General features: G+C 48.0%; 4 protein-coding genes across 10 annotated transcripts in view; 2 read left to right on the top strand and 2 right to left on the bottom strand.

Annotated features, from left to right (window-relative positions):
* LOC309445868 (oxidative stress-responsive serine-rich protein 1-like) overlaps positions 1 to 24,777 on the bottom strand; it is a 174,741-nt gene that overhangs the window by 136,857 nt on the left and 13,107 nt on the right. The window lies entirely within an intron of this gene.
* On the bottom strand, positions 312 to 3,128 carry SNRPB (small nuclear ribonucleoprotein polypeptides B and B1). The gene is made up of 7 exons (XM_082065073.1): positions 2,982 to 3,128; positions 2,745 to 2,896; positions 2,230 to 2,341; positions 1,826 to 1,978; positions 1,015 to 1,153; positions 711 to 836; positions 312 to 496 (listed from the first exon to the last, which is right to left on the bottom strand). Exons 1-7 carry the CDS (start codon positions 2,982 to 2,984, stop codon positions 459 to 461), a joined length of 723 nt encoding a protein of 240 aa, XP_081921199.1. The 5' UTR covers positions 2,985 to 3,128; the 3' UTR covers positions 312 to 458.
* Positions 3,273 to 20,844, top strand: ELMO2 (engulfment and cell motility 2). Of its 3 annotated transcripts, none has more exons than XM_082065058.1 (22): positions 3,273 to 3,696; positions 8,145 to 8,246; positions 8,816 to 8,941; positions 9,080 to 9,120; positions 9,604 to 9,676; positions 9,984 to 10,034; positions 10,974 to 11,155; positions 11,752 to 11,851; positions 12,058 to 12,209; positions 13,094 to 13,172; positions 15,450 to 15,500; positions 15,824 to 15,946; positions 16,583 to 16,717; positions 17,135 to 17,239; positions 17,319 to 17,427; positions 18,011 to 18,147; positions 18,469 to 18,632; positions 18,715 to 18,827; positions 19,100 to 19,207; positions 19,554 to 19,636; positions 19,968 to 20,045; positions 20,585 to 20,844. In XM_082065058.1, exons 3-22 carry the CDS (start codon positions 8,864 to 8,866, stop codon positions 20,783 to 20,785), a joined length of 2,163 nt encoding a protein of 720 aa, XP_081921184.1. In that variant the 5' UTR covers positions 3,273 to 3,696; positions 8,145 to 8,246; positions 8,816 to 8,863; the 3' UTR covers positions 20,786 to 20,844. The 3 variants fall into 3 exon arrangements, with proteins under 3 accessions (XP_081921184.1, XP_081921183.1, XP_081921185.1); XM_082065059.1 differs by lacking the exon at positions 3,273 to 3,696 and adding an exon at positions 7,582 to 7,608; XM_082065057.1 differs by lacking the exon at positions 8,145 to 8,246.
* The window catches only part of SLC35H1 (solute carrier family 35 member H1), a 28,145-nt gene continuing 24,271 nt past the window's right edge, over positions 20,904 to 24,777 (top strand). For 3 of the 4 annotated variants that reach the window (XM_082065061.1, XM_082065060.1, XM_082065062.1), the window contains exons 1-8: positions 20,904 to 21,068; positions 21,143 to 21,293; positions 22,364 to 22,427; positions 22,647 to 22,719; positions 22,883 to 23,051; positions 23,337 to 23,420; positions 23,764 to 23,939; positions 24,627 to 24,756. In XM_082065061.1, coding sequence (XP_081921187.1) covers positions 20,973 to 21,068; positions 21,143 to 21,293; positions 22,364 to 22,427; positions 22,647 to 22,719; positions 22,883 to 23,051; positions 23,337 to 23,420; positions 23,764 to 23,939; positions 24,627 to 24,756 — 943 coding nt within the window. In that variant the 5' untranslated portion in view covers positions 20,904 to 20,972. The remainder of the gene's footprint in view (positions 21,069 to 21,142; positions 21,294 to 22,363; positions 22,428 to 22,646; positions 22,720 to 22,882; positions 23,052 to 23,336; positions 23,421 to 23,763; positions 23,940 to 24,626; positions 24,757 to 24,777) is intronic. The other variant, XM_082065063.1, reaches the window with a different exon arrangement.

Here is a 24,777-nt window from a genome sequence, read left to right on the forward strand (position 1 = left end):
CTGATCAGTAAACCATACTTAATTTTATTAAAATGGTAAATTCTTTCTTTGAATTTTTACCATCTCTCCAATCCCAACTTTTTTTTTTTTTTTTTCCATCAGCCTTGCTGGATTTCATTGATCTGCTTTAATTCCTGTAAGGAACACAAACCAGTATAGACCTAAGTGGTCCACACCAGCTGTTACCATCTGAGCTGTCAATACTTATTGAGCTTTTTGCTTCAAACCTGTTATTCTGGGGTGACCAAAGTGCAGCAGTGAGAGGACACAGCTGCACTCCTGAAGCAGACTGGTACAGCAGTGACTCCAAGTACTGGGTTTTCCAACTTTATTAAAAAGAGGCAAACTTTACAAGCAGTAAATATAAAATATACATAGCAAAGTTTTGACAGGTGGTACTGCTTGGTATATCTCCTTAATCAGTCTTCTCACAGTTGAAAGGTACGGTATAGAATATCTTATGGCCTTGGTGGACGCATGCCAGGTGGAGGGGGTCCTGGGGATAAAGGGAAGAGTTGATGAGGAAGCAAGAACTAAACCAGAAAGGCTTTTTGCCATCCTCAAGTGGTCTCAGGGCCCTTTTTTGGCACTGAGGTCTTTACTGACAACTAGTATAGCTAGGGAGGCATTGAAACATATCCCCCCTCAAACATTTCATTTATGTTATGGCTCCTTACAGCTTCTAGGTGTTCAAAATAAGCTCTGCTTACCTCTCATTCCTGGGGGCGGTGGTCTCATGCCTGGCGGGGGCATCCCCATGGGAGCACCGCGGCCAGGGGGCATGCCCATCGGTGGGCCCATGGGCGGCCTCATGCCTGGGGGGGGTCCCATCATCCCTTCAGCAGAGAGAGAACAAGCATGTAAATCCTGCTGGATGTTCAAAGCGCTGGTTGGATAGTGAATAATGTTCTATAACACCAAAGCTTTATCAGACTTGGATAAATACCTCTTTATCACAAATTTTGCCACATAACCCAAGCCCATTGCTGCCCTACTCTGTAGAGTAACTCCTACCTGGTGGGGGTGCTCCCCTGCTCATGGGGGGGGGTGGGCCACCGCGCCCCGGTGTGTACTGAGTCGGGGCTCCCGCTATGCTTGCGGTGGCTGCTGCGGCAGCCGCTGCCACTGTTCCACGACCCTGAGGTGTCATCACCTGTAAACAGAAGAAAGATGTTCACAGAGAAAGAGCACATCCGCTTTACATTAATAACTAAAAAATAAACAAGATTTAAATCATTATCCCTTCAGAAAATAACACTGCTCTCCTCTTAATAGATTAATTGATGCTACAAACCTGTAACACAGTTCAGTGGATACCACTCAAATTCTGTGCAAGAAGCTGCACTTTTTAAGCCTCTTCTACTAAAAAAAGACAGAGTTCCTAGGGGAATCTAGTACCAAACAAGCCTCATGGACTCAAACTCCCTGGCAACAGAAACAAAGATAACAGTTCACAGTATCACAGTATGTTTGGGATTGGAAGGGACCTCAAAATATCATCCAGTCAAATCCCCCTGCTGGAGCAGGAACACCAGGTGAGGTCGCACAGGAACATGTCCAGGCGGGTTCTGAATGTCTGCAGAGAAGGAGACTCCACAACCTCCCTGGGCAGCCTGGGCCAGTGTCTGTCACCCTTACTGAGAATAAGTTTTTTCTGAAATTTAAGTGGAACCTCTTGTGTTCCAGCTTGATCCCATTATTAATGTTTAATGTTTATAACAGTTCTTCCACTCCACCAATTTTCTTGCATCACATTGGTACAAAGAATTAAAAGTGACCTCAGAATATGCCAGACAACTCTTTCTAACAGGTTACAGTGTCTCACCTGTTGGGACGGTCCCCCCACTCCTCGGACCGGGCCAGCTAGTCCTGCTGGGGCCTGCGGCATGGGGGCCCCGGCCGGCACGCCCCTCCCGGCCGCTCGCCCAACGCCGGGTCCTCCAGCAGCTCCGGCCAGCGGCACTCGGGCAATTCCAGTCTGAAAACAGATCCCCCCAAAAGAAAGATCTATCAGAACAAAGCCCCCAGTTCTAGGGACAGCCACTACCCCCCTTCCTCCAGTTAATGTCCAACCCCACAAAGGAATCAGAACTTCAGTGAAATTATTTGGACCCAGACATAACAGACAACACTGATTTGGACCCAGACAACACTGCTGTAGCATTTTCCTACAAAGAGGAACGTTTATCAAGCATCCTCCCTCCTTAGTTCCGTGCTCATTCTCCTTACATCTTTTGGAGGTGGCCCTTCCACTGTCATGGACACCAGGTTTTCTCCTCGCAGCAACACGAGACCAAGGACTCGTTTCTCTTCCCGCTCTGGCTGTTTTGAATTTTTAGGTCTAGTGAGAAAGAAAACATTGCAAGACATAGAAAAAAATATCAACGCTGCCTTTTGAATCTGTAATAGAACACGCGATGGGACTGCTCCAGAGAGAAACCACCGCTAACCCCGAGCGCACAGACAAGCTCAAACACAAGATATTTCTTGTCTCCATGGTGCATCACCCTTTTAGTGACTGTGTTGGCACCACATAAAGGTGTGTTTTGGTTATTAGGGGAGGATTGGAACTAAGTACACCTTGAGCCTCGGTAGCTGGAGATTTGGCTAACGAGGCTCAACCCAAAGTGTTTCTGCAGGAGCGGCAGCAGACGCTGGGGCAGCGGCCCGAGTGGCTCCACGGCCAACGCCGCGGCGGGCCCGGCAGCGCCCGGGGAGCGGGGCCGGGGGACCGCGCCGCTCACTTGATCTTGCGGAACTCGTCGCAGTCGCAGAGGATGAGGTTCATGTGCTTGTCGAAGGCCTTGAAGGTGCCGATGAAGACGCGCCCGTCTTGCAGGATGCACCGCATGCGGTAGTCGATGTGCTGCAGCATCTTGCTGCTCTTTCCCACCGTCTGCAAGAGACAAGAGACAAGGGGCCGCCGTTACCCCGCGGGCCGGCCCGGGCCCGGCCCCGCGCCCCCCGAGCGCCCCGCTCACCATGGCTGCGGCTGCGAGCGCTCCCGCCCCGACCGCCGCCCGCTCCGCCGGAAGTTGCTACGCGCGGCTGCCGCCGCTTCCGCCCGCCCGCACGCGGCTGTCCCGCCAGCGCACCGCCCCTTCCGGCGCGTGTAGACGCAGTTCCGGGGGCGGGGCTGGGGCGGGCGGGGCGGCCGGCGGAGGCGCGGCCGAGGCTCCCCGCTCGCTCGGGGGAGTGTCGTGCGCAGTCGCGGCGCCGCTCCGGTGTTCCCCGCCAGCCCGGTGCGCACTGGTCCGCACGGCTGTAGGGAAAGCTGCTCTACATGAGCCCCGGGCGGTCACAGCCCGTCATGGAGGCGGGGCGCTGCTAGCGCGGGGCACTGCCGTGAGCCCTCCCGTGGCGGCCCGAGGGAGCGGAGGGGCGTAGGGACAGGGGAGACTCGGTTAACGTAACTCGTGTAGTTTGCGGACGTGGCTGTCACGCTCGAGTGGTGACGGGACCGGCGGACGGAGCAGCCGCTGCCGCCGCTCCGGGGCGGGGCGGGGCGGGGCGGGGCGGGGCCGGCCGGCCGCGGTCTCCATGGCAACGCGCTGCGGGCGCGTGACGCGCGTGTCACGGCCAATGGGCGGCGAGACGGCTGAGTGACAGCTGGCGGCGCCAGTGGCCGGCAGCGCCTTGGCGGGGCCGCCGGAGCTGCCGGGCGGCCGGGACGCGGAGCGGCCGCGGCGGGGCCGGGTGAGCGCAGGGCGGCGGGCGGGGGCTGCGCGGGGTCCGCGGGAGCCGGGCGGCGCGCCGCGGGTCTGACGAGCCCGGTCAGCGGTGCCTCTTTTCCGGGCTTGCTGCGGCCCTTCCTCTGGCGGCCCGCCCCGCCGCGAGGCTCCGGCCTGGGGCCGCGGGCCCGCTCTGCACCCGTCCCGCCGGCGGAGCTCCCGCCGCGCTGCGGCCGCCGGAGCCGCGGCTCTCGGTGCTCGCGGGGCCGCCGCGCCGTCCCGGCTCCCGGGCGTGAGAGCGGGAGGGGCCTCGGCGGGCCGGGCCGGGGGCGCTGAACCGCCAGCGCCGCGGCAGAAAAAAGCGTTTAGCGCCTTAAATTGAGTTTCAGCCCGAGGTTCGGGAGCTGCTGACCGACGGGCTGCGCTTAGCCCACCCGACTGATTAAAAATAATAAAAAAGCAGTTCTCTGGTTTTGCCTGTTGCTATCAGTGTCTGTCCTTGGTGAGCGGTGGTCTCTGCCCAGCTGGGTTGGAATGTGCAGGATAAGAGTCCAGTGTCACAGGCGCCCTGTTTTACAGCCAAAGCGCGGCCGGGAAGGCCTGTGGAGTAATGTAGGATCCCAGCGACCGAGCATCTTAGCTGCCCGCTTCTGTGGTTTCTCTAGTGATGAGTGTTTCTCTTTGCTGGTTATATGAGGTAACAGAAAACTGTATATAGCCCTGGGATTGGACTCTGCTGTCCGCTGACCTCTTATGCTGCTGGTCAGGGACTCCGTCTTCTCTGCACGCTTACCCAGCTGTCACTCTCTAGCATCACCTCCACCTTTGTCTTGGCCAGTTGGTACCACCATCTGGGGATTGCTGAGAGCCGACTGGGACGTTTTGTTGCATCTACAGGTTTCAGAAGCTGCAGCTATTTGCTTGTTGACTGGAGGATTCTACCAGGCAGCTTTTCTTTTTCATGGAATGTCCTTTCATCATCCTCATTTTCATTCTGCGTGGAGCACACTTTGTTCTCTCTCTGTAGTGAAAAGAAGATTGAGTTGTGAATAGGGAAATTCTGTTTAAAATACTCTAGTTGTTTTAGCTTGCAGGTTCTCAGAAGTCTCTTGAATGGTGTGTTATTAGTGGCTCTGCTGCTTTCTCCTTGCCTTGCAGCTACCCCTACACCACTGCTTTGTATGAAGGAACACACTCTGCGGAAGCAGAGTGGTTCGTCTTTGATGGATTTCACCTTGGCTGCTGCCTGCCTGTATAAAACTGTGAGAATTGCTTACGTGCGGTTGTTGAGAAGAATGTGCTGTGAGAGACCCATAAGTGACTGATAATCACAATTATGCAAAATTGCAGTCTGTGCATCTTCTCGAGAGCTTCTGAACAGTCATTTTATCAGATATATCACCAGTGCACTGCAAAATATCCATGGTGAAATTTAACATCTGTCACCTCTCTTGCCTGCAGCGATACAGTGAAATCTTTTCAAAGAACGCTTTTGACAGACAAACTCATGTTAGAGGCTGACCTGAAGTACCCTTTTCATTTGTAGTCGGGTCTTTGTGTCCCTCTTCTGGAAAGAATCTTCTGCTGAGCCTCTGATCTGTGTGGGTACTTCGTAGGGTTGTTTGACCCAGACTGTCTGAAGAGTTTCCTACCTTTTTAAATTTTTAATTCCTCTTTCTATTTAGCAAATTCATTTTGATGTTTGAATCTTTTCCTCAGTAGGCTCAGTGGTGTCTAATCCATGGTAGTGCTGTGCAATGAAACAGCCCTTACGCTTACCCTGTTTCTTTCACTGTGTATTTGCTGTGCACAGAATACTGATCGGAATACGGAACACACTTTCCAGTGATGAGTGGGTGCTCATTTATGGAAGAAGTTTGAGGCAGAAATAGTCTAACCTATCATGGTGAGTTACCTTCTGAATTTGTGTGCAGCTGAAAGCTTTTTTTGAGATGTGAAGGTAGCGTCATACAACTTGGTTGGTTAATGTTTTCAGTGGCGAGGATGTCGAGAGAGCTGCAGGTAGTGTCCATTGTCTCTAGGATCTGTGCGCCAATCTCTGCAATACTTTCTTTTTATGAAACAGGAAAATATAGGGCACATAGGAACATGGTTTAGATGTGAACTTGGCAGTGTTAGGTTTGTGCTTGGACTTGATGATCTTAAGGGTCTTTTCCAACCAAAATGATTCTGTGATTTCTGCAGAATTCCTCATAATATCAATGATTTTGTTTTAGTGTGCACTTTCTCTCCCTGAATGGCGCATGTTCTTTGCAAAGGAGAAGACAAGTTAGAGACTTGTAAAGGCTTATACCTTTAGTAATCTGGGCATCTTTATTATGCCATATAAAGTATTGTATTTTCTTGTACTCTTCAGTAGCAACTTGCAGTGTAAATTGCAGTACAAATGGAAGACTGCAAGAGACTGAAGGGAGAAGTGGTAATTAGGTGCTAATTACTAACGGGTATATTGGTTATTGTTGCCGTGCAATAAATGGTGACAGAGAGTTGCGAATTCAGTTCTAAATACCCAAGGAAGTGATCTGTGAGCCTCGACTCTTCATTGTGTGTTTGCTGTGCCTTGAGCACTGAAGGGATTTACATGGTTTCGAGTTGTGAGTGAGTTCAATTCTGGGAGAGGTAATTATCCGCCCAGTTCTTGCAAGCCACTCTGATTATTGGAGGTGATGTGTGCTCATGTCATAGGTCCAGGATTTCTCAGGCTTTCAGGTTTAGGCCATCATAAGCTTTGGTTGCTGAGTGGAGAACAGTGAGTGGATATCACATACCGTTTGGGAACTGCCTGTCTGTGTCTGGGCTTAAAGGATGGAAACCTGTCTGTCCTGCAGATCTGGGGTCTCGTGCAAACTGGGCACTTTGTCTCGGGAATATGTACAGAGCTGTGCTACCGCTTGTATGCTAGTAATTGCCATGGTGTACTTAAAGGTTTAGATTATGAGTTATCCCTGTTTTGAGCTATTTTTGCAAAAGCCATTTGAAAGTCTGGATTATTTATTTATTTGTGTGTGTGTGTAATTCAGGAAAAGGAAGTGAGGAAGACTGACGCATAGCTTTATTAGGTTCATCTGTCTCTTTGTGAGACAGAAAGATTGTGTTAGCTCCAAATTGTTATGGCTGATGCTACAGAGCACATTGGTTCTGTCTTGTCTCTATGACACTGTATACTTGCATGTTAGAGCAAGTCAGATTTTTATGCTCAGGGGGCACTCTTCTGCCTTGCAGTATGACGTGCTTGCCAGACTTTTCCTGTCCTCAGAAATATGAGGTATCGGGCATTGACTTGTGAACAGACTGAGGATACCTGCTATAGGTAGGCTTGCTGTGGATATTAACCCCAAAAAGTGCTGTACAGGGGGCTGCGGTCTTCTAAATATATCTGGGTTCAAAGCATTCCTGTCTTTAAGCAGATTCCTAATTGTTTTGTTCTGCTTATACAAGGAGGCAAGGTGCTCTTCTGGCTCTGGGTTCCTTACTCTTTATTGCCTGAAATCCTAGTTGACTGTGGACGAAGGAAGACCAGCACCCCTCATCCTCAGTTCCAGCAGGCAGGGCACTGATAGTGCTGTGACTGCCTGGGAAGGGTGCACCGGGAGATCGTAGCGTTCTGTTTTCCTAAGTGAGGAAGCTGCCTCAACTGGAGCTACAAGATACTCACAGGGGGCTGATTAAGTGGTTTGTGTGTGTACAAATGCAGAGAAACATTAGCACACCTGAGCTTTCATATCTCTCCATGCAGTGATAACAGTCTCTGCAAGGGAAGAAAGAGGCACATGAGATTCATTGACTGAGATCATAAGTGGATTTCTAGGTCATCATCTTATCCAGGCCAGGCATACATGCCTTTTGTGATAGACTCAGCTCATTTCATCGAAGTTCCCTTTCCAGAACAGTCATGGAGACCAATTTCCTGGGCCAGGTATCTCTGCACATGTTTGGTCTTTGCTGATCTGTGGAAAGTTCTCTCTTCTTACTTGCCTTGCATCAGGAAAATTCCAAAGGTTGCTGGTTTTTGCTTTCAGGCCTTAGCATCTCTAGCTCAGGATGAGGCTTAGCATCTCTTTCTCAGTTGATAAAGGAAGTCAGGAAAGTACATTAATCACAAAACCATGTCCCTGTTCAGTTCTGTCTCATCTCTGTTCTGGGAAAGGGGGACTGGGTTGCCCCACTAGGAGAAATGGGAGCTGGGAAATTGTACTTTGGATGCTTGCCATCTCATTCAAGCTATGCTGGAAATTGAGTCTTGGGAGGAGTCCTTAAGGACAGGACTGCTTCTGTGTCCTGTCAGATCTCATTTTTGGCAGCTTGAAGCCTTTGTTCCTGAAAACAGCTGGTGGGGAGGGTTGTCTCGCTCCCACCTGATTTTCTCTCTTTGGCTCTGTGGGAGAGAACAGGGCTGCTCCCTCCACCCCGCAGAGGGTTAAAAAGGAACTGAACAAGTACGTTTCTTCACAGCCTCTTACTGCCTGATGAAGCACAAACCAGCATGTCTGACAACTGTCTGGGACCAAACCCTGAACACAAGTTTATGCTCTAAGGCAGATAAAGGAGTGAAAGGTAGATCTCCAGAGCAAATGCTGAGCTAACTATTCTTCAGTAATGGGTATTCGTGTTTTGGATTTATGATGTTATAGGAAGGGAATGGGATAAAGGTAGCTGCTGCTACTCTGTGTAGGAGCCTGTTTGGGCATCGCAGTATCTGAGAAATATGAATCACTACACACCAGCCCATGGCAGGGAGGCTACCTGGACAGTATGTTCCCCCTCTCATGTACAGACAGGAGCTGAACATGGGGAGCTGTTGCTTTACTAGTCCTGTGAATTGCTCTGGCAGGACGGACAGTGGATGGCATATGGGGCTTTGCTGATCAGGGTGACTCTCCTTCTCGTGTGAGTACCCCAACAAGCTCTCAGAAGTGTTCCTTAGGTGATAAGATTGGGCATACAATGTCACAATGTGCTGGTTTAGTGTGAGGCCTTGATCTCTGGCACACTGGATGTTTCGTCCCTAGCTGGCCCAGCAAACCATAAGGCTGGTCTTATGCAGTGTTTTGAAGCTTGGTGGTAGATGCAATGTAGCAATTGAAATATTTTTCAGAGTTGCTCACTGTCCTTTCTCTCAACAGGTGTGGGGGTGTATGCTGTTGTAAAGGCACAAGGAGGAGTCTGGAGCAATGCCACCACCTTCAGACATTGTGAAAGTAGCTGTTGAGTGGCCAGGTGCCAATGCCCAGCTGCTGGAAATAGATCAGGTGAGACCTGGTAACCAGGTTGGTGGGGGGAAATGCACCACAACCCTCGTACTGGAATGTGGGAAGCATAGAAATGGGCAGTATTCCTTTCTGGTTGAGAGGAATGTGGCTACTAAGGATTCTTTCTTTCTGTTCTAGAAAAGGCCTCTTGCATCCATCATCAAGGAGGTCTGTGATGGGTGAGTAGTTCTCTGGAACCCTTGGGGAGAAAGCCTGTTCTCCTGACAAATCTTGCTGTGGAAAGTCTCTGCTGCCTGTCAGTGTGCCGGCAGCACGATCCGTGCTGCCTGATGCCAGTTTTGGCTGTGGAACGGACCAGGGTTTAAATCGGAAATAAAAGGATCTTCTGGAAAACAGAGGCCAGTTCTGAGTGTGTGCATATGTATGCCCCTTGGGTCAGTGTCTCTGAGGACTGGCCCATCTTGCTGTTCCTGAGGTGCAGGCCTCTTCTGGCATTCCACAGAGCTTGACTTAGGGCAGGCTGAAGCACCATCCTCTCAAGAGGAAGGTGTTTTCTCTCCTCTTTAGAGACCTTATTTCCAATGCTAAAGCTTTGCTTGAAAGTTCTTTTTCACTCCTCTGGGATCAAGCTTCTTTTCTGAACTGAGAGCCAGAAGAAAGAGGAGGAAGAAGCTTATGTATCCTTCTTCTTCCTCTGCCAGGTGGTCGTTACCAAACCCTGAATACTACACCTTGCGGTACGCTGATGGTCCTCAGCTGTATATCACAGAGCAGGTCAGTGTGAGAGGTGGCAATTTGCTGATGTCCTGGGCAAAAGTGCAGAATGCCTTGGACTGGTGTCATGGAACAAAACTGTCGCTGATCCTTGAGGGGCAGCATCTTTGCTGTCAGAAATACTCAGACTGGAATGGTGTCATTCAGCGGAGGAGCCGTGCATGTCTCCCTTTGCATGCCATGGGCATGAGGAGCCAGTGACTCAGTTCAATACCCTCAGCAGGGTATTGCATGTGAATGGTCACTGTAGACCCAGTTGCATTCTTTTCCCCCTGCTTTTCTGCAATGTGAATTTGTTTTCTTTCAGACTCGCTGTGACATCAAGAATGGAACTATCCTACAGCTGGCAGTCTCCCCGGTAAATTTTTCCTCACATGCCTTTCTGTCAGTAGCTGTCCTTGTACGAGAGGCTGTTTCTTGCCTCTCAGCTTCTCTTTCTCCTTCTCCCCAAATTGCAGGGGATTCACCTTTGTTGTGGGCCACTCTGATTAATAAGGCGCACACTCTTGTTTTCCTTCCTGGTTGTGGTGTATATCTTTCCTTTGGATTCTTTGCTGTTTTATGGGACTTTATGTAAACAAATACAGTCTACATTTTTATTGTGTCTTGTAGAATAGCGTGTTGTGAAGCACCTGACAGACACATCCTCAATATGAGTGCAGTTAGTATGGTCAGTTGGAAAGCACCAGTGCTGGTGACTTAATGCAGAAATGAAAACAAGAGACAAATTTGACGCAGGGGTGGTTGTTCCTAGTGAATTCTTGCTATTGTGACCTCAACAGTTGTCTTTTGCATGCTTGCTGGAGCTTCCTTTTTATTGAAATTCTTACACTTTCTCGTGGAAGTGTCATGGCACATAGCTGAGAGTGAGTAGAAGGGGAAGAGGTATTTGCGCAAGAGGATATAATTGCTATGTGTTTGAGAAATATTACAGAACGTCACGTGGATACACAAAATGAATTTGTGCTTCTCTTTGAATCTGAGAGATTTCTTTTAACATCATATTTCTTCAGTGGTCTTGCTCTGTGTTTCTATAGCCATCTCCACTCACCTCACCAAGACAAAAAACAAGCATTCACTCTAACATGTAAAATAGCATTTTGCTCGCCTCCTGCTTGGCTGTAACTGGTGCTGAGTGCAGCCTTTTCTAGTCTATCTTAGACTTGCTGACCGCTGCTACTTCTCCTGTCATTGCTGATGCCTCCCAACCCCAGCTGTGCTGTCTGCCCGTCCATGGGCTTCTCGCAGGACTCAGCTGCGGGTGACTCGTCTGTAACCAGCATCGTCCTTCTTTCAGTCCAGGGCCGCTCGCCAGCTGATGGAGAGGATCCAGTCGCACAGTATGGAAGCCCGACTGGATGCCATGAAGGAACTGGCTAAACTTTCAGCAGATGTTACCTTTGCCACAGAGTTCATCAACATGGAAGGGATCACAGTGCTGACAAGGCTTGTGGAGAGCGGGACCAAGCTTCTGTCCCAGTAAGTTTCCTGTATTCCAGGACTGTATAACAGGGCCTCAAATAAGGGACTAATTTTGCTTGCCGAAGTATCATTAGGCAGCTAACCTCATAGTGAATGCCAGTCTGTTAAGACAGTGTCTTTCTAATCACTTGCGAAACCTCATGAGGCAAAACAAGAGACATTTATGATGTATGAAACTTGCATTGAAAGGTCACTTTGATAATTTAAACAACTTTTATTACTTGCAGTCATATTCTACTCGAGCAGTTATTCATCTGTGGTCTAAGGGAGAAGGTGTCCTGTGAACAATCCATATGCAGTTGCACACAAAAACATTCCTGTAGAACTGGCGGCATGTACATGCTGGACAACAGCAAGCATGTTGCTGGCTCTTGTATACATGGTCAGTACTTTTTGACCTGCATCGTAAGGAGAGTTGCTATGATGGCCAAAAGTCTGTTTATCTTAGGAAACGAAAATGGCCGAAGAAGGTATAGCATAGAATATTGTTTTATTAGGAGATGGTGACATTTTTTTTCTTATCCACCTTATTCAGATTGAACAGTTTTTCCTTGCTACCAAATCTCTTGCAACTGCATTCTTAATTTTCTCAGTTACAGTGAGATGTTGGCTTTCACCTTGACTGCCTTCTTGGAGCTCATGGACCATGGTATTGTCTCGTGGGACATGGTCTCAATAACCTTCATCAAACAGGTGAGTTTGTGTAAAGGGGGTGAGTGGCTGCTGTTTCTTTTTGTGCTTTAATGCAGCTTCCAGGATGAGCCAGCTGACTGTGAGAAGCTGAGCACTTATTCAGAGCACAGTGTGTCTAGCATTCTGAGCCCTGTCTCCTTTAGGTTGCCTCAGCACGAGGTTTCCTGGATGGGCACCTGCTGACCTGCTGCTTCATCTGTTTTTAGATTGCAGGGTATGTGAGTCAGCCCATGGTCGATGTCTCCATCCTCCAACGATCCTTAGCCATTCTAGAAAGCATGGTGCTGAACAGTCAGACCCTGTATCAGAAGATAGCAGAAGAGATCACTGTGGGGCAGCTCATTTCTCACCTGCAAGTGTGAGTGTCCACCCAGCAGTGGTGTGATTTAAATCAATTTTATTAATATTATTTTGAAAAATACATCCTTTTACGTTTAAAACACTTTAAGATGCTATTTCTAAAGTATTACTGATACGACATTTTATTTGAACTTTAGGATTTCTAACAGATTTTTTTTTAAGTGAAACCTTGGAAAAATATGTTCTGTGTTCTGGAAGCACTTAAGCATGTGAGTTTAGATCTTGAACAAAGATATTTTGCTTTAACAACCGCACTGAAGGTTGCTGAAGAAAGTATCTGTGCAAGGAATATTGTAAAAAGGGAGGCTGGAGAGTGAGTCGGGGTTTGCTGGTGTTTGTTTGGCAGGGCTATCAGGAGGGAATTATCTTTAACAGAGAATGGGTTTTGGAATAACAGGTTCTTGAAAACAAGCCTGAAAGAGATGGGCAAACTATGGAGGCTGGAAGGCAATGCTGTGAAGAGAGGCATGCTTCCCCCTTAGTTCCATTTGTGTTTGGTGGCTTCTGCTGCCATAGGGGAGAATAATTACTTGCTCCATATGAGTTTCTTGCTGTTTCTGTATAATAGGCTGCAGTATAACTGGGTTTTACTGAGATAATTTCAGCATTGGAAGCAAACTGTGGTGGTGCTGAACTCCGAGCTCCGCTGGGCTGCAATCTGTGCTGTCTTCTGAATAATGGAGCCCTCAGTCAGCAATTTCCGTCAGCTCTTCGCAGGCCTTATGAAAAGTTGGATGGCATGGAAGCAGATTACCTGAATCCCGCTTGTCCGTTGAATGCACAACAGCTGTAGTAAATGTTCTTACAGTGCAGGCAAAGCAGCAAGCTGTGACATTCTATACTGTCTGTTCTCTGATGATTCTCCCATTTGTGTCTCTGCAGCTCAAACCAAGAGATTCAGACATATGCCATTGCCCTGATCAATGCCCTCTTCCTGAAGGCACCTGAGGACAGGAGACAGGTTTGTTCTTGCTTTTTGACTTTAAACCTGAGTAATGGTTACTGGTTGGCTGATTATGTGTCAGAAATATTGTCTGGGCATGGCTGACCTCAGACCTTGCCAAGAACTTATGTAGCTGTTTCAGTGTGGCAACAGAGGAGAAAAAGTACCATCTTATTAATAAAGTGTTCTGGAGCAGTGCATCTATTTTTAGCAGATGCTCAGAAAGGAATCTGAAAGGCTTTGAGAGACAGAAAGTAATCCTCTATACAGCATGGAAATTTTTTTTTTGAAGAAAGATAATTCCATATGGGAGAGGTAGGCTGGGCAGAGTCCTTGGGATTGTATGTACTTACTAAACAACCTCCCCCACTTCCCTCTCCCCCAAAAAAGGGACCTTTCTGAAGTCATAGGGGGATATTCCCACTCGCAGATGTGAGAAATGAAACGCCTGTCCTGCTGTGAGGAAACCCTCAAAGTCTCAGCTACATGCAAGATGTGCATATGTCTGTATTGTGTAGCTTTGCTGTGTTAAGCCTTTCTTCTCTAGTGCCCTGTTTGTGCCTTATTTCTGGACTCTGAGCTAAATCCTGTCTGCTTCTCTTTGTGCCTTTTTTTGCTTTCTGCCAGCAGGACAAGCTGCTTAACCCACTAGACCTGCCCATCACTGTAAGTAACTCGAGCCTGGGGGCTGGTCATCTGGAACTGTAGGCATGTTAGCTTTTTGCCAGTTATGCCTCCTTGTATCTCAGAACCGTGCAAACAGGCTTCAGATAGTGGGTGAGCCTAGGGAGAAGGGCGGGAGGACTCCTGGGGATGCACTCAGATTGTGAACGGGAGGAGAATCAGTAGCACGAGAAATCTTGAATGACTTATTGTGCACACAAGACAATAAAGATGATTGTAAAAGGAAACTGATGGTACAAGGCTGACCAGGTGAACCAGGTCTTTAGCAGTCTGGCTCTCCTTAAACTTACTGCAGCCTGAGTTTACACCCCAAATCTCACTCAAGATGTCCCTTCCAACACAGAAGATTCTGTGATGGTCTGACCCCATGAAGCGGCAAAGTAGGTATTATTGGATTCTCAGCAAAACATAGATCCTTGAGCAGCAGTTAGGCTGTGTGCGTGCTCGTGCTTCTTACTACGCTATTTAGAATTGTTTAATTGTCTTTGTCCTTCCCACTGTTTATCTGCTTCAGTCACCTGTTACTTCATCCCATGTACAAACTAATTCCTTCAGAGTAAGGATTCTGTGTTGCATGCTCGAACAAATCCTAAGCAACAGGCCTTGTTCTATTCTCAGTACTAGATCTCAGGAATCATAGTAAAAAATAGTGACTTGGAGGGCTGTGTTATCTCTGAAACCACTTCCTACTTCATCTACGTGTTTCTTAGATACCTTCCACTCAGGCCCTGATGCATTTTGGTTGTAACATGAGTGCTGCTGAACTTGCAGCCATTACGGCTTGGCTGTCAGCCAGCATGTCACTTTCTTGTTTTAGGAGGTTTCTGTCTGGAGCAAAAGTGATAATAGGAACTTGGAATGAGGCTAATATACACACTGAAGGCTTGCAACAGATACTTGCATCTGCTGTGACTGTTTGGCATCATGACTTGGTGGGTGGGAAACCCTCCTCGTCTGGGGAGGGAAGCCATGCAGTAAAGAGGGAAATGAGAAGCTTTCCTTTAAGCATAAACATTATTTACCCTTTATTTTTGTAAACTGAAGGGCTTCTGCAAATTGTCTTTAAACTGGCTTCTAAATATCTTTGTAGTAACTGATACAAAGGAAATGTAAATTTCAGAGGAAGATTTTCTGAGAGGGAGGAGACCTGTAAACTCCATCCTCTAGCCCTTGTTATCCTGGGTGTATACCTAGGTATAGAAAGTTGTGAAATGCTAACTGAAGGAACCTCTTGTAGATGACAGATTTTTCTGGGCAAACCACAGTATGTTCCCTGCTGCCGTATCTCTTGATATTGAAGAATCATTAGATGTCCAACGTTAAGCTTTCTTCTGTTCTTTGCCAGCCCTAGTGCCTTTCTGTACATTAATGATGTTTTGTAGGGGAGCCATCCGTGAGTTGTGCCATGGTAAAGATGACCTTTGCATCTCAACCTGATGCTTGCTTTGTGGTGAGATGCCATGCTAAACGGACAGTCTGGAGTAAAAGCACTTTGTTGTGTGCCAGTGCTACCTCCAATTCATAGGCTTCCATCCTCCTCTCCTTTCTGCACAATGTGGGCTTTTTGTTTATATTTCACTCATGTTATTTCATCTCTAAATTCCACAACAGGAGATGGCTAATGCGTTTGCCCAGAAGCACCTGAGGTCTATAATCCTGAATGTAAGTATGTCTGGAACGACAGAATGCTTCCTAATGTTCTCTCAATAGAGGTTTCACTTGTGCAGAGTGTAAATTCTGCAGCCCCCAGGGCACTTCCAGAAAAGTGACTCTTTCGAAGGTGAAATTGGAGCCACTTGTTCAAAAGGCAGTTATCAGGATCTGCTGTTACAGAGCATTATAATTATGCTTCTGATGGAATATGGAGGTTAAACAGCTGAATCTTCATATGCAGAGATGTACACGTAGCCTGGCATATGCCTACAGCTAATAGCTCAGTTTTTATTTGTGGTCTCTTAATTTCTACCCCATCCTTTATCTTGCAGCATGTGATCAGAGGAAATCGCCCAATTAAAACAGAAATGGCACATCAGCTGTATGTGCTACAGGTCCTGACCTTTAATCTTCTGGAAGAGAGAATGATGACCAAGATGGATCCCAATGATCAGGTCACTATTAGAGCTGAGTATGATCTGATAGGATGTACAAGGGGGCATATTCCTGAACTCCTTAGCTCTGTAACATTTGCAGGAGATGGTGCATAAAGTTTCAAAGCCACCCCTCATGTTTTAGTCCTTGAGGTTAGGATATGCTCATGAGTATCCTGCTGTATGCTGTGGGACTTCTAGAAAAGTGCTCACTGGAAGCTGTATATTCCTTTATTGACTGGTGGGATGCCAGCTGTCAAACTGATTACTCCACCTCTATGGAGGGCACATCTCTTTATCCATTTCCTTGCAGTATAAAAGGAAGCTGAGCATTTTTAAGGTGTCTGTTACTCAGTTCTTGGAGGTATTGTAGTCTTGAGTTAGAAATGCCTTAGCATTATCTGAATGCCTAGAAATTGCATTTAACTAAACTTGGAGCAGCTAAAGGAAAATGCAAACAAATATTTTGCTTTACCCAGTATGCTGAAGCTTGTCATTTTGAAATTGATTGCCTCTACTTACATAATGTTAATGACCTTCGGCATCTCTCTGTATTCACTGTGTGAGCTCTGGCGAGAGAGGTGGGACTGTGCATTATGTGAAAATACTCTCCTAGTGATTGATCGCGTTACTATTTCCCTGCTTTCTGTCCATCAGGCACAGAGAGACATCATATTTGAGTTGAGAAGAATCGCATTTGATGCAGAGTCCGACAGCAACACCGCCCCTGGCAGCGGAACAGAAAAGCGCAAAGCCATGTACACCAAGGACTACAAGATGCTGGGATTCACTGTATGCATCTAGAGAGAGCGCTGACTGTAAAGCACGTAAAGGCAACCTAAGCAACCTCTGTTAGAGTTGTGGGAAAATAAGGAACAGAAATAGCTGTTTGCTTTAGCATACTTCTGCACTCAGACTGCCAGGGAAGATTATTATAAACTTGTTGACAGTTAAATGCCAGGGCTCATTAGGCACATTCCTTGGAGGTATTTACTCACCGTACACACCTGTGCTATGAAGAGCTTGGAATCGACCTCTCTTCTCGAAAGTTGGGATAGCATTGTGAGCAGGTGTCCAAGGTTACCTCTTGGATAGAAGTGAGGGAGTGCTTGATGGACAGGTGGTTGTAACATTCATTCAGAAAAGCTTCTTACACTATTTCTATGTGAGCTAATTTGTTTTGGCTTTTTCTACACACTTTTTTCACAGAATCACATCAATCCAGCCATGGATTTTACTCAGACTCCTCCAGGGATGCTTGCATTGGACAACATGCTCTACTTGGCCAAATTTCATCAGGACACCTATATTAGGGTAAGTGATGCTGCTGGTTTTTGCAGATACCAACACCTCAGCAGCTGTTCTTAGTGTGTGTTGCATCCTCTTCTTGTAGATTGTTCTGGAGAACAGCAGTCGGGAAGATAAGCATGAGTGTCCCTTTGGGCGCAGTGCCATTGAGCTTACCAGGATGCTCTGTGAGATCTTGCAAGTTGGGGAACTCCGTAAGTACCATTTTTTGCCGCAGCTTTCCAGGTTGCCGGGCTGATGCTTCTGGAAGTAGCTTACAGGCTGACCAACATGCACAAGCATTTGTCCCTTGATCTCATTTGTGCTGTGTAAGGACAGGAGGAGCCTGGAGTTGCACTGTCAGTGTAGCAGTGATAATACCAATATCGAAGTGAAGTGTGAGCACTCTGGTTCTCCTGAAAAACTGACACAAGTGGAATGTTTCAACTTGAGAAAAGTTTCATAGCTCTGACAGTCTCATAACAGCATTCTGACACAATTGACCACTATAAGAAATTCTACCAGAGGAGAGTGAGAAGCAACTGCAAGCAGTCATTTGGGGGCACTGGTATGAAAAGAGCACCTGCATCACAGGGGCTTGCACGGGGATGCATGGGGTTAGTTGCCATTCCCAATATAGATTGTCTATGGGGAGACAAAACACTGAACTGTCTTAATCTCTTTCAGTTGGTACTATTGCAAACCATCAGGTTTCTGCCACTGTAGTGGATTTTAGTTATGCTCAGTAGCTCTTGTGCAATATGCACACATGGTTGTGGTTTCTGTTTCTTCCTGAAGCTAATGAAGGCCGGAATGACTATCACCCCATGTTTTTCACCCACGACCGTGCATTTGAGGAGCTATTTGCCATCTGCATACAGCTGTTGAACAAGACCTGGAAAGAAATGAGGGCGACAGCAGAAGATTTTAATAAGGTCAGAGTGGAGAAGAGGTATTTTGTAGAATCTTGCAGAACAGCATGTGTTTACTCAGCCTGTACACTTAGTTAAAGAGTGGGGTGCAGAAGGTGTGACAGGGCATTGATGTGGGCTGTAAGGAAGGATTGTCCAACTTTTATTTGGTATGACCTGAGGTCATTCATTGTTCTTCTGGTTCTTTAAAGTCACTAGTATGTTGACACTCCTGGCCTCAGTTATGCTGTCAGTTCTGTGCTGTCCCTGAGCTGTGCCCTGCTTCTCTGCTGCCAGTAAGCAGCAAGAACATGACTTGCTTTTCTCCTTGCCCAACCTTTTTAGGTTATGCAGGTTGTAAGGGAACAGATCACACGGGCTCTCCCGTCTAAACCAAACTCCTTGGACCAGTTCAAGAGCAAACTGCGCAGCCTGAGCTATTCTGAGATTCTGCGATTACGCCAGTCTGAGAGAATGAGCCAGGATGACTTCCAGTCACCACCTATTGTGTAAGTGCCTAACAAAACCAGTTGCCTTCTGTGCTTACTGTTGTCTCCATTTTCTGCTTTATCTTCCATATTTGATTGTCAGGGAGCTAAGAGAGAAAATCCAACCTGAGATCTTGGAGCTGATAAAGCAACAGCGCCTGAACAGGCTTTGTGAGGGAAGTAGCTTTAGAAAAATCGGAAATCGCAGAAGACAAGGTAAGGGAACAGTGTCTACTGCATTTTTTCATGTGGAGAACTGTAGGCAAATAAGATCTAATCAATTAACCTGTCAGCAGACGTTGCCAGAAAGGAAATCTGGGTCGTCTGTACAAACCAGTAGTTTGGAACAGATGCGTTTCTAAGAATACAGCCATCCCCTCATGAACGGGAATTGGGGGCTGGAGGGTTTGGGTGGGGTGTCTGTAACTTAGTGGCTGTTCAGACCTTATGTGGATGATCTTGCTCATCTTACTTGGTGTGTGTTTCAGAGCGATTTTGGTATTGTCGTCTGGCTCTGAATCACAAGGTGCTACACTATGGAGATCTGGAAGATAATGCCCAGGGGGAAGTGACCTTTGAATCTCTACAGGAAAAAAGTAAGTCCCGATTACTGCTCTGAGGATGCTGCAATATTCTGTGCTCTGCTGTCCAGAGGCTGTTACGAGTACCATCCTAGAGACTGACAGAAGAAGAGCTGTGGCTGAAGCCCTGACTGAGATGAGATCAACTTCTGGTCCCTGCCCAAATCCTTTTGAGTCTTGGAATTGTTTGGTATTTCTTCTAGCAGCCAACTGTAGGGATGTGTTACTGGTAATGTGTTTTGGAAAACTGCAGTAATGAGCTACAAGAACAGGAACAATGCTCAGTTGCAAAGACAAAGCAAGGTTCTGTCTCTTCATAATTAGGATTTCTTGTTTGTGAGCTTTACTTTTTCACTGTTAGTTCCAGTTGCAGACATTAAAGCCATTGTCACAGGGAAGGATTGTCCACACATGAAGGAGAAAAGTGCACTGAAACAGAACAAGGTAAGTGCTCCCTTTTTTCCCAGTAATTAATATCCAATGCTTTAGTTGAAGACTGTGAAAGAAGCAACAGGAGCGAATGGTCTCCTGCACTGCAGGTGTATTGTTTACAAAGCCCATCTCACAGCTGCTCCTTTCCTGGTGCTCCCTGTGCCTGCCAGGGGTGGTGAGCAGCCCGGCTGTGCTGTAGGTTGTTGAGAGTTGCTCAGGGTACTGACACGGGGAAAGGGTGCTGAGCTGCAGCAAGACAGCCCAGCTCCTCTGCGGGGATTAGCAGGCAAAGGTGCTGTGATGTTCTGTTGAGTCAATGAGTGAAAGATTCTTTTCCATTCAGGAAGTGTTAGAACTGGCCTTCTCAATATTATATGATCCTGATGAGACTTTGAACTTCATTGCGCCTAATAAATATGAGGTAAGAAACATAGCGGTTAAGCGGTGGAACATACAGCAATTAACTTCAGAGGTTAAGAAGATCAGTTGCTTCTCATTAAAGGCTTGAACAGGCTCTCTCCCACCGGGTTCATTCTTAGAAAATGTTGCTGATGCTTAGTCTGAATCTTTTTTTTTTCCCCAGTTATGTTTCTCTTTAGAAAAAAAAACCCTACACTAATTTTCCTTAATCTGGGCTCCTTTCCTCCTGTGCAGTCACTTGTTCCCTTTTGCCCATTCTATAAAACACTGATGCCTAGAATAGCTTTGCTTTTTCTGTTATGCCACAATAGAAACTCTTGGTCCTTTCCTAGGGCCTCTAGGCTAACTTCCCTTGGAAATCTGGGGGCACTGTTTTGGGGTGGTTTGCTGCTTTTTTCACCCCCACCATAGGTTAGCTCCCCTCCCATGTTTCCTATTTTGGAGCAGTATAGGAGTATCTGTAATTGTTGAACAAATGGAAAGATTCAACATAACCTACCATTTATACCTGGAGCTGTGAATTATCTTTCTTCTCCGCAGTACTGTATCTGGATCGATGGGCTGAACGCCCTCTTGGGGAAGGACATGTCCAGCGAGCTGACCAAAAGCGACCTGGACACGTTGCTGAGCATGGAAATGAAGCTGAGGCTGCTGGACCTGGAGAACATCCAGATCCCCGAGGCGCCGCCGCCCATCCCCAAGGAGCCCAGCAGCTACGACTTCGTCTATCACTACGGCTGAGGGCGGGGCGGGGCCGCGCGCGCGTGTAACAGCCAATAATAACCAGTCGTTGCTCCGCTGCCGCCGCCTCTTTCCGCTCGTCACCGGTCCCGCCCTCTGCCCCTCGCGCCGTCACCGCCGTGTCCCCGCCGGGCCGCAGCCCCTCCGCCCCCTCCCTCCCCGCCCCCGCGCGGGGCGGCCGGGCCGCATGGCGGCGGGCGGCGCGGCGCTGGCGGCGCCGCTGGTGCTGCTCTACTACGGCTTCTCCATCGGCATCACCTTCTACAACAAGTGGCTCATGAAGGTGCGGGGCGGCGCGGCTGCGCGGCGCGGCGGCGGGCGGGCGGGCGGCGGTGACGGCGGCTGTCGGTCCCGCAGAGCTTCCCCTTCCCGCTGCTCGTCTCGCTGCTGCACCTCCTGCTCATCTTCGGCCTGGCGGCGCTCGCCCGCGCCCTGGCGCGGTGCCGCTCCGGGCGGCCCCGGGCCGCGCTCTCCTGGGCCGACTGCCTGCGCCGGGCGGCCCCCGCAGGTACGGCGGGGGGGGGCGGAGGGCAGCGGGCCGGGGCGGCTCTCGGGCCGGGGTCTCCGGGGCCGGAGGGGGCTGTGCCGCCCCCCGGTGCCCAGCGTTTCCTACCGGGGCAGGGTAGCAGTCGGTGCTACTTAAAGCTTTAGCTTCGGACCTGGTGCCTTTATTGGTCATGTAAAAAAACTGTTTAGAATGTGTAGAGGCCACTGAATGTACTTTTCTGAAGGAACCCCTGGCACATGAGAGCTTACAGTGAGGATCTTGTACAGTGCCTCCCTAAGTTTTCTCTGCAAGTTATTCTCTAACGTTGGTATCGGTCCATGCATCTATGTTATTTCAGGAGCTTTCTCTGTTTCGAGCTTGGTTTTTAAGCCGCAGAAGTTCATCACACATGACACGCAAAATTGCTGTAGCTGGGATTAAGGAGTGAAGCCCCTGCACGGAGCACAGACCTCCAGCTGCTTCAGCAGATCTCTGGCCGTGTATTATGTTGGTTCAGACGCTGTCATTCTGTCTCCCACAGAACAGCGTCCGGTCTAAGATCTCTGGCGAGATTTGCAATACCTTACATGGTTTCTTGAAAAATGCTTTCTTCACATATGTAGCAATGCTGCTTTTCAGCGTAGCATGCTACTGGATCCGCAAAGCTGTTCAATAGACTATAATGAACTGCACCAGGGTCAAGGGTATGTGCTGAGGATGTTGCCAGACTTGCTTCTGCAGGCTTCTTGCAGTAGCCCCTTTACTTACCAGTAATCGTGCTCTGATACATTCGAAAAAGACTGTGCGAATCTGTGGTGGCTTTTGGTCACAGGGGGAAGAGTTTATTTCTGTGCTTGTGTAGTGTATGTGCAGTGCTGAGCCCAGCTTAAATCACGGAGAACAGACAGAAACATGAACAGCTGAGGATATCTGGGCTTTGTTGGTACTGAAGAGTTACCTGAGGAAAATGTTTGGGTTTTTAATGGTCTGCCCTCCTCTCTGTGTTTGTGCTCAAGTAGCAGGGTTTGGTTTGGTTTTTTTTAATGTAGTGGAAGACAGTTAACTTCAAGACTTTTTCTTTGATTCTTTAGCTCTGTCAACTTCCTTGGATATCGGGCTGAGTAACTGGAGCTTCCTATATGTCACTGTTTCCCTGTGAGTACAAACACCATCTTCCCTGGGAGCCCGCTGCGTTCAGAAAGTGCTGTTTTGGGGTCGGTATGTTGGATGGGTGTGTGGCTTGGTGGGGTTGGCGTGCAGGGTCTGTGACACCTTGCTGGTAGCAATGTAGAAGTGCATGCTCTGGTTCCTAATAGTACTTTGCTGGGAAGGACAACACTGGAGGAGACTGACAGTGTATTTTGGTCCTTACAGCTACACGATGACCAAATCCTCTGCCATTCTCTTCATCCTGCTTTTTTCACTGCTCTTCAAGCTGGAGGAAGTGGTAAGGGTCCTGCACAATGCTCCAGGGAGGGAGAAGGTCAGGCCTAGGGAAACATCTAAGTACATGAAGAGTGCAGTTATGTGGGTTAATCTGAAAGAGGAGAGGTGCCTGTCTCTCTTCGTTTCTGGGAGTCTGTAGTAACTTTGTGTTTGCTCTCATCCAGAGGGTGACATTGCTGCTGGTCGTTCTGCTTATTGCTGGGGGGCTCTTCATGTTCACCTACAAGTCCACACAGTTCAACGCGCAGGGGTTTGTGCTGGTGCTGTGTGCCTCTTTCCTTGGGGGTATTCGCTGGACTCTCACACAGATACTTACGCAGAAGGCTGAGCTGGGTACGTAGGGTGTCAGGAGGTGGGTGGCAGTGCTGGTAATGGGGAGGGGAATAAGGAGGTGGTAGCCCTTGCTGCAGAAACAAAGCATCTTGTGTAAGGGACAAGTGTTTGAAACAAGGGGTTGTCTGTTGGTGGGTAATGAAGGTGGCTTGGCCTCTGCAGCAGCACAGACCTGGGCATTACAAATAAGGTGTATGTCTGGGAATGGTACTAATGAAGGGTCCAGGAGCTTTGTTATTCTGTGTCTTGTTGCTATCCGGTCTGTTATTGATTCTCTTCTTTCAGGGCTCCAGAACCCCATTGATATCATGTTTCACCTGCAACCGCTCATGTTCCTGGGGCTCTTTCCACTCTTTGCGGTATTTGAGGGTGCGTGAGTTAATTAGAGAAAGCAGGGATAGCTTCATAGTGTGGTTGGGGAGATTGCTTAGCAGTTTGTTGTTTGAGACGATCCATTTAGATAAGTGAACAGCTATCAACATTATCAAGTAGGTAGAGACCTGGCATTACAAGGACCCAGATATACTTTATGGTGGCAGAACGTTAAAGAATGCATGGGAATAGTAGCCTGCTGCCCTTGTGAAAGTAAGGGCTACGAAGAACTGACTCCACATCCTCCTGATATTTGGCTGTGAGAAGCCCACCCCCATCTTGTTGTGAGGAGTCCTGGGAGATGGGAAAGGTGCTCTGCTACTCACTGTCTTGTTCCTAGGCCTGCCTTTGTCCATATCAGAGAAGCTCTTCGGTTTCCATGAAGCAGGAATGCTGTTCTCTCTGGTAGGGAAGCTGTTCTTGGGTGGAATTCTTGCCTTTGGTCTAGGCTTTTCTGAGCTCCTCTTGGTTTCCAGAACATCTAGCCTCACCCTTTCCATTGCTGGCATTTTTAAGGTAAGGCATGGTTCCTGTGCTGATACTAGAAGGCAAGTACCGAGTTATCCCTAATGGGCCTCATGTGGTGCAAACTTCCTTAGAGCCTTAGAAATAATCTCCTGTTATTTTTGTTCTACTTGCACCAGAGCTTAATGCTTTGCCTTGCAGTCTCTGCAGTGAAGTCCCTTGGTCGCTGACAGCAAGGGGCAGAGACTAGTGGCTGTTGTATAAAAAATACCATTATGGCCCAAAGTTTGGTGGGATCTGGGATAGACTAAAACACATGGGCCTGATGAGCAATGGATGGTGCAGGAGGGAGGAGGGATGAGAAAGGCATGCTCTCGGATCAGACCCGAATATGAACAAACCACTGTTTGAGTTATCTCTTCAACCTGGTTTGGCACATTCTCCCCTCCTTTGAGGAATCTGGCACTCATACTTTAAAGTTGAATCGTGACATGTGAAATTTGTTCTGGAAGTTATAGGATTCCCACGTAGCCAAGCCACGCAGTCAGAGGACTTCACATCCCAGTTTGACAGGTCATTCTGGTTCTAGAAACTGTATTTAGAACTTTCTGCACATGGAACAATATGCTGAGGGAAATTAGCAGCCTGGCATCTTGATCTAGGCTTGAGCTGTAAAACATCCCATGCATTTCTCCTCAGGTCCTGCCCTGCCACTTGTCATGTTTTTTGTTTCCACAGGAAATCTGTATTTTATTCCTCGCCACACATTTGCTGGGAGACCACCTTAGTCTCTTGAACTGGCTGGGCTTTGCTGTCTGTCTGTCAGGAATCTCCCTTCATGTCATTCTCAAAGCCATGAATTCTAAAGGTGATTCTGTTTTAAATCCAT

Source organism: Streptopelia decaocto (genome assembly GCF_964273445.1).
Source record: "Streptopelia decaocto genome assembly, chromosome: 14".
Taxonomy (NCBI): Eukaryota; Metazoa; Chordata; class Aves; order Columbiformes; family Columbidae; genus Streptopelia; species Streptopelia decaocto.

Bases quoted from the DNA above. Each gene is read 5' to 3' on its own strand.
- SNRPB (XM_082065073.1), bottom strand. The intron at 1,979-2,229 runs GTAAGGAGAATG...ATCTGTTTTCAG, and splicing joins AAGGGCCACCTCCAAAAGAT to ACTGGAATTGCCCGAGTGCC. The intron at 497-710 runs GTAAGCAGAGCT...CTTTATCCCCAG, and splicing joins ACCGCCCCCAGGAATGAGAG to GACCCCCTCCACCTGGCATG.
- ELMO2 (XM_082065058.1), top strand. From the start codon at position 8,864: ATGCCACCACCTTCAGACATTGTGAAAGTAGCTGTTGAGTGGCCAGGT. The intron at 15,501-15,823 runs GTAAGTATGTCT...TTTATCTTGCAG, and splicing joins TGAGGTCTATAATCCTGAAT to CATGTGATCAGAGGAAATCG. The intron at 18,633-18,714 runs GTAAGTGCCTAA...TTTGATTGTCAG, and splicing joins TTCCAGTCACCACCTATTGT to GGAGCTAAGAGAGAAAATCC.